This window comes from Pleurodeles waltl, chromosome 3_1, assembly GCF_031143425.1.
Source record: "Pleurodeles waltl isolate 20211129_DDA chromosome 3_1, aPleWal1.hap1.20221129, whole genome shotgun sequence".
Taxonomy (NCBI): domain Eukaryota; kingdom Metazoa; phylum Chordata; class Amphibia; order Caudata; family Salamandridae; genus Pleurodeles; species Pleurodeles waltl.
In genome coordinates, this window is record NC_090440.1 from 529,941,316 (window position 1) to 529,958,267 (window position 16,952).

General features: G+C 41.8%; 1 protein-coding gene across 3 annotated transcripts in view; it reads left to right on the forward strand.

Annotated features, from left to right (window-relative positions):
* The window catches only part of RASL12 (RAS like family 12), a 188,062-nt gene that overhangs the window by 105,527 nt on the left and 65,583 nt on the right, over positions 1–16,952 (forward strand). For all 3 annotated transcript variants that reach the window (XM_069222822.1, XM_069222823.1, XM_069222824.1), the window contains one exon: positions 2,799–2,855. In XM_069222822.1, the coding sequence (XP_069078923.1) occupies positions 2,799–2,855 (57 nt within the window). The remainder of the gene's footprint in view (positions 1–2,798; positions 2,856–16,952) is intronic.

Here is a 16,952-nt window from a genome sequence, read left to right on the forward strand (position 1 = left end):
GGCCAATGTAGAAGAAGCAGTTGCTTCACCAAAGCGTTGGCTCCTTGAAAAAAGCCATAAAAGAAGATACACTGAGAGAACATTTCCCTGGCCCCTGAATGTTTACATGATTTAGATATGAAAATGTTCCATCTCACTTCCCTCAGGAGTGATTAGATGTAGTGCAAGAAGGGAAGGAGTAGAGCCTCCCCAGAGACTTGCCGAAAACAGTCCTTTTCCAAATACAACCAGTGTCGCCCACTGTAGATAGCCAAACTGAGCTCCTGGTTGTGGCAGGGAAAGCACTTGGGAATCGCTCACATCTGGCTACAGTACACGTGGTAATATATAATGAGCTGATGAAGTTCATTGGGACCCCTTTGGAGTAGCAAGAAGAGGGATTATGAAGAGGGGCAGGGTGCTGGTACCCTGGCTCCTGCCTCATGGTGCCCAGATAATAAGTCTATTTGTCTATTTGTTAAGTCATATGTAAAAACGTAAATAGTACCTGTTTTTCTAGTCTCGTGCTGGGCCACTGAATTTTTTTGATTCTGCATCCTCAGTATTTCCAATTGTTGTGTTTACACACAAATCTGTTCACATCCATCGATTTGTGCTTCTCTAGGTAGAGTTTTGTATCTGTATATTTTGGTAAAGTGTGTGCCTGCAAGTGCAATTTTAACAATGAAGCACTTGCACAAATGAATTTTGCCACACATAAACAAGCACACATACCCGCAAATGCCCCGGCACCCCAGTAAAGAAGTAGCAAAACACAAATTGTGAAGGTTTGTATATTTGATTGTGTTTCTAAGTCTGTGGAGACCAGTAAAGAACAGATCAAGCAGTCTGGAGCACAACAAGCAGCCCTCTCGCAGCATCCTACAGGGGAAGGTTAGCTGCAATGCTTTATTTGTAAAATAAGACGTGCCGGTGCCCAAAGCGTTGCTAAGACACCAGCGGCTGGCGCTATGAAATGTCAGAGCGAGAACAGCAAAGGTGTGCTGTCCCGAATCCACCTCGGGCCTCTTTAATTCACTACCAGGCACTAGTGCCCCATTATCTCACTCTGACAGGCGTTGGCTTTCTCCCTTGGTCACGGATTTATTGTATTTTTTTCTTTGTATTTCGTTTTTGTTTGTTTTTCCCTCTGCTGTCCTCGGGAAATGCCAGATGTGAAGAAATAAATTCCGGTCCCCAAAAATAAGTGCTGGTGCCCCCCACCTGCAACCACCGGCTCAACTTAAGCACTGGTTAGCTGACAAGTTCCTACTGTCAGCTATGACAAAACAGACGCATTCTACTTTGCTTGCATGTTATACAGTAACAATCTTCTTCTTTAAATCACAGGGATTCCCAAAAATTAATTGAGGTTGAGAATTATTCAGTGATAAATAAAAATGCAACCAAATGTCGTAACAATTACAGGCAAACACAGGCTAGTTGACATTGGTCAACTAGTTTGTTACAAGGGTCTTAACCCTGACCAAAAAAAGTTACATTAACTGACAATTGTAATTGTAATCGTAAATGTATTTGTATAGCGCTTATAACGTTTCACGAGGCACTAAAACACTTTTTTTTTTAGTAGCATGCTACTCCGGAACCTAAGATTAGTAGTTAGTAGGTTAGTACAATTTTTTTCTTGTGCACTAGTTGTGTTAGGTGTGTGCTTTTGAATCCATGCGTATTTAATGGAGTTTGAATTAGGGATAGAATGATAGGAATGGATTTGAAAAGGGGAAGTAGTCAGTTTTTTAAAGTAGTGGTTGTGTGTGCTTGTTACTTGGGTGGCATGGCTAAAATGGAGAGGTGAAAGTTTTAGAGGGAAGTTTGGCAGATCATAGTAGTCAGAAAGGTTTCGTATGAGACAGAGAGAGGAGGAATGGTAAGGACAGAAGGGATTGTTTTTTGTTTTTTGTTTACTAGCAAAATGTATTTATATATCTATATCTATAATAATGTATTATGTATATATTCCCTTAAAAAACCCAAGGTTGTTTGGCCGTTATAGTTCGGCTCACATTTTGAACATACAAAACCATAGAAATTCACCTGTTATAGTTAGAGTTATCTCAAGTAACTATAACTCATGTCCTACGGTAACTGTAACTCACGCCCCTGCCGTGCACAGTTTTTTTGTCTGCAAATATTACATTGATTACAATGGTGTTATCAAAGATATCATGAGTGCCGTAATTTGTGGGGAGTAATTAGCAGTGCATGGCGAGGGTGTGAGTTACAGTTACCTTAGGGGGTGAGTTATAGTTACTTAAGATAACTCTAACTAAAACAGGTGAATTTCTATGGTTTTGTATGTTTAAACTGTGAGCCTAACTGTAACGTCCCTGTAACCATTGGTGCTTTAAGTGAATTTCTAGTTTTTTTAAATTCTATTTCCAAACTATAATGTTCCTGTAACCTTTGTGTTTTTTTTTAGTGAATTTCTATGTGTTTTTAACGTAAAGTAAAGTGCCATGCGTGGTGGCAACTGGCCGCAGGGCCTGCAGCCAACTCCCTATAAACACCCAACCTTGCACCATGCACTGCCATAATTTATTTATTGTTTTGTTTCCTGGTAAAGGGTGGTCCTTTCCCATGTATTGCTTTGTGTGCGATACAAAGTTGCAGAAAATGTTCTGTACTATTCTGTATTGAATGGTTTAACTGCATGCTCTCCCATTGTGAGCCACTGTTTTAATTGCATGAAAGAGAAAATGGTGGTACATCAGGAAATCCCCAGGCAGCCCAGAGAGTGTTGTAAAGAGATACTTATGTGAAGAGCCTGAACTCACTACCTATTTTTCCTATTCTTATAGCTCTGACAGTGAAGTTCCTCACCAAGAGGTTTATAAGTGAATATGATCCAAACTTAGGTAAGTGACATATATGGTAAGAGAGAATTTATTTTCTGTTCACTCGGTCCTTAGTTCTCAGAGTCATAGGCTCCTCCTGTCTCGTTTGGAAAAAACTACCAGGGGTAAAGACTTCTGGCTAATGCCAGACAGAGGGGGGGCTGACCCATATGGACAGTAGGTACAGAGCCAGTCACATTAACTACAAGTCTATGACACTGTGATTATATCTCCTTATTTTGGGCCAAGCTGTGGAGGTGGGAGATAGAGTCAGTGTTCAAGGGAAAGCCCAGTTCTTTCTATAGGATGATAGGGGACACACCACGAAGAAAGTGGGCAGTTCTATGGAGTGAGGATCAAACCAGAAGGGAAAGCCCAGCTCTTGGTGGTGACTGATGGGGGATATACCACTTAGAACAAACTAGCTTAGTCAGGCATTTTAGCCTCAGGATACAAAGTGCAGCCCAGCTCCTTGCAGTGGGGTAATGATAGGGGTCATCATATCACTAAGATGGGCCTGCACTAGGGCAGGGTGGGGGCATGCCTGGTGTAGAAATAGGGAGGGTCCTTGGAGAAGTAATAGGGCAGGCCAAAGGGGAAAGCGTAATTCTTTGAGGTTGATGGTAAGGCCCTGCCGTGAGTGGGGATACAGCGAGATGAACAACTAGAGAGGATACAGACCTTTGCAGGTGACAGTGGCATAGAGGTAGGACCCGGCTTTGCGAAGAAAGAAGATGGACCATAACGAATGGTTGCAGCGCCAGATGAATCTGAGCAAAGTTAAAAACAAACTTGTGTTTTCCATTCTGCCTCGACTGCATTCAAATGAACCCTTGCAGGATGGAAAATCAGTTTAACCTTGGCACAAAAACTGATAAAAATTAGGAGCAGCTGCCAAGACGTAGCCGGTTGTTGAAAAAATATTGGTCGAAAACCAAGCACATTCCGGATTGTTTTTGAGAACAGCTTTTGCAATAATTGCACACATCTATATATGACAAAGCACAGGTCGCTCTTATGAGCTGTGGGTGATGGATGGCAGAGATTAGAGCGGATGTGGCCAGCATCCAAAGGCCAGCTCAATGAGAGTCTCATAACTCAGACAGTCTCTAAAAATTCTTCTCTCAGCACATGGTGCCAACACATTCTCTAAAAGTGGTGTTTAAAAATAGCATCCGTCTAAATGCAACTAGCCAGCTCAAGATCTTTGTAAAAGTAAATATAAATAAATAAAACCATGGAGATGTTGGTCCAACTGCTAGGAAATCACATTCTTCATTTTTACTACACTTCTTCCAGCCCGAGGATGATCCATTTTGCTGCAAGACCAGTATCGAACTGAAACTGAAGATGCCATCGTCTTGATTTGAATGAGTTGATAACGTTGTTTAAAAAAGCGCAGAAAATCTCGTAGTATTCAAAGGCTTCCATAGAACTAGCTTGAACTAACAGGCACTTTTTTTTGTATTTTTTAGGTTTGGCTGGAGAACATATCTGTATACATAGAGTGGGCTTTAGAGATGTCCAGATGTATAGTTCATTCTCACCTCATTGGCAGTTTGGTATATCATTGTTCCTTCGTTGGAGTGCCTGCATTGCATTGCTGTGCAAGAGGGACTGACTATTTTATATATGAAAAGTACACTGAGTCATTCTTGATCTCATCAGTGCACGCATTTTTTGTTTGTTTCTTTTCACTGTGACAGGTTTTTTATACTTAAAACAATACTCGTATAGCATGCCAGACCTATTGGCTTCGCCAACGAATGTTTAATGTAAGGCAGCAATGGCCAGTGTGGTCTCCAGCTGGAGGGAGCTCCCACCTATCACTAATGGGTGAACACTGAATTATATGCATGTTGTGTGCTTATGTAAATTAGGCCCTGTCATCGCTACCAGTAATAATGGTAATTCACCATTACATTGACAGGGTGACAGGATATACTCCACCCCAAGAAACTTATCTTTTGCTCATATTAAGTTGGTATACGTGGGGAATATCAACAATCCCTCCCAGAACCTGCCAGTCTGTGAGAGCATGCCTCAGGACACTCCATCCAGCCTCGAGCAGATGCCACAGAGGCAGCACTTACTGGGGAACACCAGAGACCTCTTACTACCTCTGTCCTTCCCTGCCCAGTAGAAACATACCTAACCAGCAGTGCAATTGACTGGTAGACAGAAACAGTGAAATGTTTTAGGGGGGCACATAGAGGGCCGCAGATAAAACTGGCGGGCCATCTACAACGGGCGATCATGAATATTGTGCGCGTGTGTTATATATACATATATACAAAGTAATTTAAACCTTTTAAACAGATTGTGAATTATAAATTGCTGTAGTTGGTGGAATGGGCAAAGTCCTCGGAGTGTCTCAATCACTCCTGTTCTCCTCTTCACATCACTCTCTTCTGCCATTTCTTCGTTAGAAAATTACACACTTTTTCTCCTCAAAACATTCTGAAAAACTGTCTGCACATCTCAGACCTCATCTCTTTCTTATTCAGCAACCACCTTTCACTTTCTCTTGCACATACTGCCTTACATCTCCTTCACTTCACCAGTCCCCCAACACACAATGCATCCTCTCACATGTAGGCACTGCATTCTCTTTAACCTTGGAAGTGCGGTTGTCAGCCAGTGGCCGACACCCGCACTACCTCCCCAGTGCATTGGCCGACACTGGGGAGGTAAATAAAGGGCTCCACTGGTGCACCGCACCTGAGGCAGTCATTTCTTTTTAACATCAGACTGCTCAGGAAGAGTTTCCCAAGCAGCCTAAAGTTTTTTAAAGTTTTTAGTAGTTTTTTTTACTGTAATGACTATCAGTGTGCAGGGCCCAACCAGGGATCCACCCACTATCCACCAAAGAAAGGTGGAGTGGCCCCTTGGGCAAGGACTTGTGCTTCCTCTTGCCTAGTTTTATATTTAAGTTTTTCTGCCCCTCCAAGGGGGACAGACGGGGGCAGCTACCCCCGATCTGTCCCCTGGGGGTCAGAAAGCCCACTATATACCAGGGATTCTGAATTTAATAGGAATGTAGGGTACTGCTCAGAATGGGCATGGCCATGACCCCACCTCAAATAAATGGGGAAAGTCTTTCTGCCTCCTCATGTAACTACCCTCAATCTGCCCCCCATGGAGCACAGAAAGCCTACGAAATGCCTGGGTAAGGTTTTTTTTTTTAAGTATAAGGGTGGGGGCTGCCCACCATGGGCATGGCTATACCCCCATCCCAACTAAATTGGGCACCAGTCTTCCTTCCCCCTGGGGGGCATACAGGTTCATTACCCCCAAACTGCCCCTCTCCCCTGGGGAGGCAGAAAGCCCACTAGACACCAGAGAATCTTTTAACATAAAATATATGCCCCCGTCCCATGTAAATGGGGCAGCAGTCTTTCTGCCCCCCCCCCTGGGGGCAGACGGGGTAGTTACCCCTGAGCTGCCTGCTGCGGGGGCAGAAAGCTCACTACACGCTAGGGAAAGTTAAAAAAAATATATATAGGGTTGGAGGCTGCACACCAGGGGCATAGCTCTGCCCCCACCCAAACTAAATAAGCCAACAGTCTTTCTGCCCCCCTAGGGGGCGGATGAGGGTCATTTCCCCTAATCTTTCCCCCCCCCCCTGGGTGGGGGGTGGGGCAAAAGCCAACTAGATGCCAGGGATTTTTTTTTAAATAAAGGGATGAGGGCTGCCCAGCATGGGGATGGTCATGATCCTTCACCCCCACCCCCTCCAGCAAATGGGGCAACAATCTTTCTACACCCCCAGGGGTGCAGAAAGCTCACTGTATGGCAGGACTATATACTTTTAATAAAATAATTGGGTGGGTCTTGCCAATCCTAACATCAGGCCCCACCCTCACCCCTAAAACCTCAAGAGTCTTTCTGCTCCCCTGCGGACTAATGTATCCCATTCCAATGGCAAGCGAGAGGACATTTGATTCTTTTGGGTGTTTTTTTTACATTCGGGCCAGGATAGTGAGGCTGACTTCTAATATCACCCGCTTGCAATGGTTGAGCAGCTTTGTTTTTGGGCTTGGGTAGGATGCCTCCTGGAAAAACCTACCAGAACCCGAGAGTTATGAAAACTAGACATCTGGGGGAGTCGAGGGTGGTGTGCTTTGCATGCACCCCACACCATTTTCTTACCCACAATGCCCTACAAACCTGAACTTTGACTAAAACACACTTTTCTTCTCACATTTGTGTTAGTAAAACATCTGTAATCTGCGGGGACCCACAAATGTCCTACCACACAACATTCTCCCAAGTCTCACGATTAAAAGGGTACCTCATTTGTGTGGGTGAGCCACAAGACATTGACACAAAAGACCCTAATGTACTACATGGAGTGTTCAGCAATAGGTGTAGCTACAGAATTTGTATCCATGTTGCATTTTCGGCTGTTTCCTGTCTCATGCACTAGATCTACCACCCAAGTGAGGTACCATTTTTATCGAAAGACTTAGGGGCATGCTGGGTGGAAGGACGTTTGTCGCTCTCCACAGATTCCAGAACCTTCCATAACAGAAATGTGAGGAAAATGTGTTTTTTAGTCAAGGTTTAAGGTTTGCAATGGATTTTTGGTAAAACAACCTGGTGAGAGCCACACAAGTCACCCCATCCTGGTTACCCCTAAATATCTAGATTTGAAAAATGTACAGGTTTGCTACGTTTCCCAAGGTGCCAACTGAGCTTGTGCCCAAAATCCACTGCTACTCACTTTAAAAAAAAAAAGGTCAGTTTTGAGGGGAAAATGTGATGTATGCATGTTATGCTTTGGGCCATTTCCTGTTTTGGGCACTAGGCCTACCCACACAAGTGAGGCACCATTTTTATAGGAAGACTTAGTGGAATGCTGGCTGGAAGGAAGTTTGTGGTCCCTCCAGATTCCAGAGTATTCCATCACAGAAATGTGAGGAAAATGTGTTTTAGTCAAAGTTTGAGGCTTTCAAGGGATTCTGGGTAAAACAAGCTGGTGAGACCCTGGATTCCCCTAGGTGTTGAGTTTTGAAAAATGTACAGATTTGGTAGGTTTTCTTAGGTGCCAGCTGAACTAGGGCCAAAAATCCACAGCTACCAACTTTGCACAAAAAAAAAGTCAGTCAGTTTTGAGTGGAAAAATGTGATTTATCCACGTTGAGTTTTGAGGCATTTCCTGTCACAGGCACTAGGCCTACCCACACAAGTGAGGTACCCTTTTTTATCAGAAGACCTGTAGGAGCATAAAATAGAAGAGTATTTATTACCAAGTGGAATTTGCTGCATTTGTGCCTTCCAAATGTCAGCCGGCGTGTAAGAAAGAAGACATTTTGAAATCAGATTCCCATACGGGTACCCACAAAGTGAGAAATGTACAAAAAACACTGCTCCTAATCTCCATATCTTGTCCCTATTTCAGAAATACATAGTTTACCTTGATACCTATTTTTCTCTCTACATATTTCACCATATGAATTGGTCTATACTCGGTACACAATGAAAAACTAGTGTACAGTGCAGCTCAGTTGTTGGCTCTTGGTACCTCAGGTTCATGGACAACCTACATATCCCCGCAACCAAAATGGTCTAGCGAACGTAATGGTACATTGCTTAGCAAAGCTACCATTGTAGCAGAAAGTTCCAGATGAAAACATTGTCACAAATGGCTGTTTTTTTCTTATTTATTTTCAATATGTTTTATTTCAACAGTTAGTTTCTTTCAGAGAACCTTGAGGGATCTACACATAGAACCCCATGATGAATTTAAACTTTTATTTACTTTCAGAAATATTGAGCTTTCCTGGGTCATCCATGGGTTTCACACTGGTTTCCACCACAAACTGGAAGCAGATTGAAAGCAAAAAACAAAATAGGAACAATGGGCTACCCCTTGAAAAATGCCAAAGCTTTTGTAAAAATGAGGTTTTTTGAGTCAGCTCTACATATTTATGAAAGTTGGGGAACTTGTGACTTTAGCACAGCAAACTGTTTGTTGATGCCATTTTTATGGAAAAGCAGACACTTTTATCCAGAGCACTTGTTCCTATTTTTCCCGAAACACTCAAACTTCATCTATATTTTGGTTATTTTCTCTGTTCCTCTACAGGAATCTACAAACCTTGGGTACTATTAGAATCCCCATGATGTTAGAACAATATGATGCAAATTTGGCATGGACAACTTATGCAGATAAACAAATAATGGAGAATTAAGCACAAAGTACACCATAAAGCCAAAAAAGGGCTGTGCAGTACAGGTGGATGTCAGTATTTTGACAGCTGTGTACCTCCTTTACCCACGTTCGCATACAATCACAATTGCAATTGGCACACCTGACCATTACTTTGTGTACTCTGCAGCGAGGCCAAGAACTGGATAAGTATGTATTCTGAACCCCTTTCTGACCCACTGACAAGCACTGTGAGAAATCTGCAATGTGTTGAGCCCGAACTCTACATCTAGCAATCCTGGCCCACCCTCAACCTGAACTCACACAGCTACACAGGGGCGACTCTTTTCACACACTCACACTATGCACTATAAATGAGTAATATGCTGCATGAAAAAATACGGAAGCACACCATCCTGATAAACGCAAATATTCTAAGGTAATGCGGGCATCAGCTGTGCAAACCTTAAAATTATGTTGAGAACATAAGGTCCTGTATAGGTGACATGTTCCAGCGCATATTTTTTGTTCTTAAGTGATTACTGAACATCTAAATATAAAGTCATAAGGAGATATTGATTATCTAACGTAGCATTTAACAACATTATAAAGAGACAGCCTTTATTTTGTAAACAGATAACGAGACTGTAAAGAAAGGGATAGGAAGTGAAAGAAGGAAGTGGAATTATTTTCTATCCCAAGAGAGCAATTGGTCTTTTATTGGCTTCATACGTGGCTGGACACAAGAAGTGGTCATGGTAGCGGTAGAAGGGTGTACATGACATACGAAGGTGGTTTGGGAACTCCAGAAGGGAACAAGCAGCAGCGGAGTCATAAAATAGAACAGGAGTCCTCATGTGAGGAGTGGGAGAAGAGGAGGGAAGTGGATTAAGGCCTTGAGCCCTGTTGTAGAGTAACCTAAGGCATAAGTAACAAAGGAATAATGTGTGTAGATGTATAAGGGCATGTCTTCTTGTAGTAACAGACTACAGGTCTTAAAGGTGTTTCAATTCTACATCTGATTAGTGATGGTGGTGTTATGTTTCTGTAGAGGGAGGAGGTATATGTGAGTGTGGATCTTGCAGTTTAAAATAATTGAAAAACTGATTGTATAACCGTATACAGTATTCAAGGCATAGACCCCACCGTTTGCGAATGCACAGAGCTTTCATACATCTGGCCCAAGGTGTTGTGTGGTCCTACAGTCATGTACCGCATGTCTGTGTGCTGCTTGCCTTGGCAACTCTAAGATTTATTACCTTTGGGAATAATGTTCTCTGGACGCCAATGTTAGCAGATGCACATTTTTGCTGTGTAGAGTGAAGAGGCCATCCACCTCCGCTAGTGTGAAGGTATGTCATCCTAATCATTTGGATTGAGTACTATGGCCAGGGTTGTAGATGGCCAAAGTGGACGTTCTCTAGTATTACATAAGAAATGGTACACTCCATTTCTGCAGTGGGGGACATGATCATAGAATATGTAATAGGTCATAGTTAGGAGCATTATACCACCAGGAGTGATCATTAGGGGTCAGTTTTGCTTTGTAGAGCCTGGAAGGGGGGCAGTTGTTAAAGTAGGTGTATTTCAGACGTATGTCTGTTCTCTGCTATATGTTTGGAGTAAGGACTCCCAGTTTTCTTCCGAGGACTGTATGTCCAAAAAACTCTGGCAGCACAGTCTGGTCTCTCGGATCACCGCTGTTGAATGCACCGATGGCATTAGTGTACTTTAAAGTTCTGACATTCCACCCTTCTATTAACACCGTTTGGTCACCCTGCTGTTATTACTGCATGCAGTTTCTGGAGTTTAAGTCGGGGCCTTCTGCCTGCCTATACAGAATCCTTAATTTGTCTAGTAACGATCTTCAATATTAATATCAGGATCAGTCAGGGAAGCATTGCGACAAGGTTATTGTACCTGGGAGCTCCAACCATTTTTACGGCTTGCGTCTGCCCCCACAGGGACAATAGCATTGCCTGTCTTGGACGGAGATTGTTCATGATCATATTGACCAGTCCCTATTGAAAAGTACCCCAAGTATTTTAGGTTGCTCTTCAACCCTTTGAATCCATGTGTATTCACAGTCTCTCTGGCAGTACTCTTGGATAGCGGGATGATCTCACTTTTGTCCCAGTTTTTTTTTCTAGCCTGAGAAGGAGGAGAAATAGTCTATCAGGGAGATCAAGACAGGAATTGAGTTTCCAGGGTTTTTGTGAGTAAGTGAAATGTCAAATGAGTATAGCAGAATTTTCCTTCGAAGAAGTCAACTTTACTTTTCACAGGCTGCTACAAATGATTGACAGATGAATGCACTAATGCAACAGTTAGTGGCAAACAGTGCCTTCCAAAACACCAACAAATACACAGTTAAATAAACAGATAAATAATTAACAATTATTTTTGTCAATGGCTTTGGGTGTTTGAGGATATTTTGCTTGTAAGTAAACAGGAAGAACTTGTCCCTGTAATGGGTTCAGTTTAGAAGCGAATAAAGCAGTTTTCATTATCAGGTAAGTTGGAAAAATTGGAAATATTGCAAGAAAACAGTTGTGAAATCTTGTGATACAAAAGTAAATTGACATTGATAGAAGAAACAGTGACTCTGGCCTGGCATAGCTAAAGTGCACCAATGAAAATTAAAGGTTGGAAGCTGTGCGTTGCAATGTGTTTGCAGTGAAATTCGTTTGCCACTGGGTGGTACCCATCTGGTATGTAAGTGATTATCTGTTGGGTAAGGTGCAAACCTACCTACAAAGCAGCATACTGCCGTACAATGCAGGGGTTTCAATGGGGAATTAAGAGCAGCAGGTGGACATAAAAGGTAAGGGGAGAAGAAGGTGTGTAAGCCGAGTAGGGGATTGGTGTGAGATGCAGCAACTAGCAGGTGTAGGACAAAGTGGTCACTGTGTGAGGAGATGCTGTTGGACGAGATGTAGAGAAGGGATAGAACTTGGGTTCAGATGTAATTCCAGACCCTCTGTACATAGCAGGTGAAAACTTTGTGTTGCCCAACCTATCAGAGAACGTATTCCTTATTGCCAGGTATGGTGCAGCGTCCATGTTATGACTGCTCATTGAGTCTGTTCTACCATATTCGGTTTGAGACGAAGTAAATTGATTAAAGCAGTGTGGCAATCTTGCACCTTGACAGAAATCCCCATTACTTGCAAACACAGAGACATGTCTATGAATTTAGAGATTTTGAAGAACTATCCGCCATTAGCATCTAGCCTCTTGAATATCAAAAATAACTGGAAAAAACTGAACATTGCATCTATTAAGCCATAATGCTCCCGTCAGACAGAATCCAGGAGCCAAGTTGCAAAACAACAAAAGCCCCACCACCTCCAAATGAATCAAGCAGACAAACTCCTCCCCTAAATAACCCATCAATATATTTTGTGAAGTAAAAACTCCACTATTTTAGTAATTAGTGAAAATTGCATTAAATTCAGGATCTCGAATTTCAAATACAAAAGTAAAAATAAGGCAAAGAAACAAAAGAAATGTAAACACTACTAGCCTCCGGGAAGTCTTTTAACAGGTGAAGTTTGAAAGGTCGATATATGCAACTTTGGAACTAAGTGAAAAATATAAATACTATGCTGCAAATGCGTAAAACCGCAAACTGAAAAGAACACCTGGTACCCTCACTGGCACTGACATAAAATGCAGAGCTTTTTAAACCTATTTTCATTGATATTTTCAGAAGATGCTTTGTGAAACTTACAGTTGCCAAGGAACTAAGGCGGTCATGGGTCTTTCCGCTATCTCAAAAGGCACACGCTGGATCTATTAGGCTGCTACAGGTACAGACAAAGGTTTTGGGAAAATAATAACTATACAGCACGGCAGCAGGCACTTGGGAAACAAACATTGGCAAGGTCAACACGTCTCGCCTTCAACACAATTGCCTCTGGCATTTCCTTTTATTCCCGTGGAGTAGAATTATTTGATGTGGAATGAAATTATGTGGTGTTGAGTGGAATTAAGTGGTATGGGGTGGAACTGTGTTACGTGGAACTGGGTGTTGTGGAATGATTGTGTTGAGAGGAATTATGTGGAATGTAATTATGTTGTGGAGTGAAATTATGTGGACTGTAAGTATGCGGCATGGAGAGGAATTACATGGAGCGGTGTGCAGTGGCATGGATTGGAATTATGTGTTGTGGGGTTGAATTATGTTTTGGAGGGAGGAATTGTGTGGTGGAATTATGTAGTGTGTAGTAGAACTATGTGGACTGCATGGAATTGCGTGGCACTGAGCTGTGTAGCTTAGATTTGTGTTGCGTCTAGTGGAACTTTCTGGAGTGGAATTGTGTTGTGTGGAACTGTGTGGAGTTGAATTGTGTGGTGTGGCTATGGATGAATTGTGTTGAGTGGGATTATGTGGCATATAGTGGAGTTGAATTGTGTGGAGTGTAACTATGTGTTGTGGAATGGAAGCATCTGGGTTGGAATTACAGGCATGGTGCAGAGTAGAATATTGTGGAGCTGAATTATGTGGTATGGAGGGGAGTGGAATAATGTCTTATGGATTGGAATGGATGTATCTGGTGTGGAGTTGAAATATCTGCAGTGTCAATATGTGGCAATGGGCAAGGCTGGAATTATGTGGAGTATAATTATGTTGCACGTGTGGATTTGCTTGAAGTGGCATGGTGTGGAGTGGGATGGAGTGGAGTGGAATTATGTGGCATGATGAATTATATTGTGTGGATTGCAATAATGTGATGTGGATTGAAATTGTGGGTTGAAGTGGAACTGTTTGTGGTTGAATTGTTGGCTTTCAATTGCGAGGAGTTGAGTTGAGATATGTGTAGTGGAATTATGTGGCATGGTGTGCACTGGAATTAGGGGGATAGTAATTCTGTGGTATTGAGTGTATTGGAATTACATGAAGTAAGATTGCATGTCATGGAGTGTAATTATATGGAGTGGTATTGTGTGTTGTGGAATTGAATTATGTGGCATGGTTTTGAATTATGTTATGTGGATTGGATGTATGTGGTGTGTAGTGTAATTATGTGATTTGGTGTGGATTTATATGCCGTGGTATTGACTTGTATGTAGTTGAATTCTGCGGTGTTGAATTGTGTGGCTAGGATAGGACTATGTTGAGTTGAATTATGTGTCTTAGTGTGGAGGGTATTTATGTGAAGTGTTGCTATGTGGCGTGGAGTGTATTAATGTGGAGTGTAACTATGTTGTATGGAGTGGAGTGTAATTATGTGGCATGATGACTTATATTGTGTGGATTCCAATTATGTGGGGTGGAGTGAAATTGTGGGATGAAGTGGAACTCCTTGTGGTTGAATTGCGTGGCTTTGACTTGTGAGGCATTGAGTGGAGATATGTGTAGTGTAATTATGTGGCATGGTGTGCACTGGAATTAGGTGGATAGTAATTATGTGGTATTGAGCGCAGCGGAATTGCATGGAGTGGGATTGCGAATCATGGAGTGTAATTTTAAGGAGTGGTATTGTGTGTTGTGGAGTTGAATTATGTGGCATGGTTTTGAATTATGTTAGGTGGATTGGATGCATGTGGTGTGTAGTGGAATTATGTGATTTGGTGTGGAATTGTGTGGCGTGAGACTGTATTATGTGGAGTTGAATTCTGTGGTGTGGAATTGTGTGGCTAGGATAGAATTATGTTGAGTTGAATTATGTGTCTTGGTGTAGAGGGTATTTATGTGAAGTGTTGCTATGTGGCACGGAGTGCATTAGTGTGGAGTGTAACTATGTAGTATGGAGTGGAGTGTAATTATGTGGATCATGACGCATCAAGTGTCAAGATCCCATGGAATGATGAAAGAGAAGCCTACCCTACTTGGTAAATGGTAACTATGTCCCGCACAGCTAGTGAAAGAGAGCAAATGCCTCAAGCGGCATTCTTGATAAAGTAGACATCTCGTAGAGTGGATGATGCACCCGTCTGAGAACACAAACAGCTATGTAAGACTTTTGTATTCTTTATGACGCCTGATTTGAAATCTGCACAGAGAATTATATGTTTGCATAAACAAAAGAAAAAAGAAAAAAATTGAAATAAAATTTTGAGGAGGTCACGTCAGAAGCCTAAAAATGGCTTTAGTGATTCCGAGACTGATCTGCGGATTGAGCTTGAGGACTTTTTATTTTCCCGGCATGTCATTAAATAAGAAAAAAAGAACTGCATGTTCTAGCGGCTGACTCCAGGCTGCAGAAAACTATATACCAGAATGTGTATCAGTAGTGTAGACTGTTATGAAAGGCAATGGCTAGTTTTGGACGAGCAGGAACTTTGACATATTAGATAAATTCAATACATTTATTCATTTTTATATAGTGCTATTAACAGCTGTTACTATTAAAAGGCACACAAATAATATAGTAGGTTTTAAAAGGGCACAGCTTATATCTATGAGGCAGAGTGTCTTGGATGAACATTGTACGGAAAGGGGTCAGTCCACAACATGTTAGAAGTAAGACGCAATGGGGGTCAAGCATGGAAGCTGGAGGAGGCTGGGGGATGAAACAGGTGCCTTTGGAAAACATTGTCTAACATTTTATCTCGGTCTTTGAATGCACAACAAATGTGACAGATTGAGAACAAGATTTACAGGCATGTTTACCAAAATGGAACGGAGCCAGGAGGGAGTGAAAACAGGACAGATCATGTGAATTGCTTTTCAACAAAGAAAAAAGTAGTTCCTAAAACAGATGCTAAAAGTGTGACCAGTGGCTTGATATAATATTTGGTCCCTGCTCTTGGGGAAGGCTAAACACAGGCATAGGAAGAGGCACGACAAATGCATGCCAATGACAAATAGGGAGAAAGAATAGGAAAACAATGATGGGGCCAGCAAATGGGAAGCCTCTGAGTAAGCGGAAGCCCACAAAGTATATACAACATGTCTCAAAGAGGTTCTTGGTGATTGGCAATTGAATTTTACCATGGAAAAATCACTTAATTGACAACTATCAGTTTAAAAGGGTGGTTGTAGTTAGAAGATGATAAAGATTTTGCATCACTCAAACTGACGCTTGATTTGTCTGGACTGTTCAACGACATTGGCCGCACACCATTTTGGCCCAGTTGAGTACTGCTGCTGGTGCCACAAGTAGTACCTTTTGACAGTACTTTATGCTCCTTCATTAATTGTCAAAAAATACAGAAGTAGTCCTGGTTGTGGACTGTACTCTTCTGGCCTCTAGACCAGTGATTCTCAACCTGTGGCCCGGAGACCCCTGGAATCCCCAAAGCTTATTCAGGGGGTCTGCAATTACTTTGAAAGTTAAATAATATTAACTGATTAAAGTGTATATAAAGAAAAAAGCTGAATGTACAATTTCAAAGTTTAAAATGATCTGTGTGAAGGAATTTGAAATTGGAGGCTAAAAATTGTTAGGATCCTCAGATGGATTTATGAAATCAGTGCAAGTGCATCTTCCAGAATAGATTATGGACGATAAGTGGCCTCAGTTTAATATAGAAACGCTTCAACCCTCCTGTTAAAATTACAGTGTGGATTTTTCTAATATTTGATTGCAAATTAAATAAAGTATTTCATCATTTGTGTATTTCTTTGTTGAATGCTGGTATCTGTATTGTTTGTGAATTGTTTATCTGTTCAAATCATTGAAAATGCTTAGGCCAGGTTCCGCGGCTTCCAGTAATAACTCAGTGAGGGTCCTCAGATTCCAGTAATGAGTAAGTGGAGGTCCTCAGAAGTCAAAAGGTTAAGAACCACTGTTCTAGACCAATTAAAAAGGTTTTATTACCATTACCAGTCTCTTTCTGAGACCTCAGGGAGGTGTTTTCTTTGACTTAATATCCTCTCCAAACTATACTGTACTTTTTGGGATACTTCTGTTAAAATTGCACAACCTGTCTATAAATTAGGCCACTGGAACATGTCCTTGCAATTTTGGCCTAACTATTGTTTTATCATCTTAGGTTACTGCCAATCAACCAAT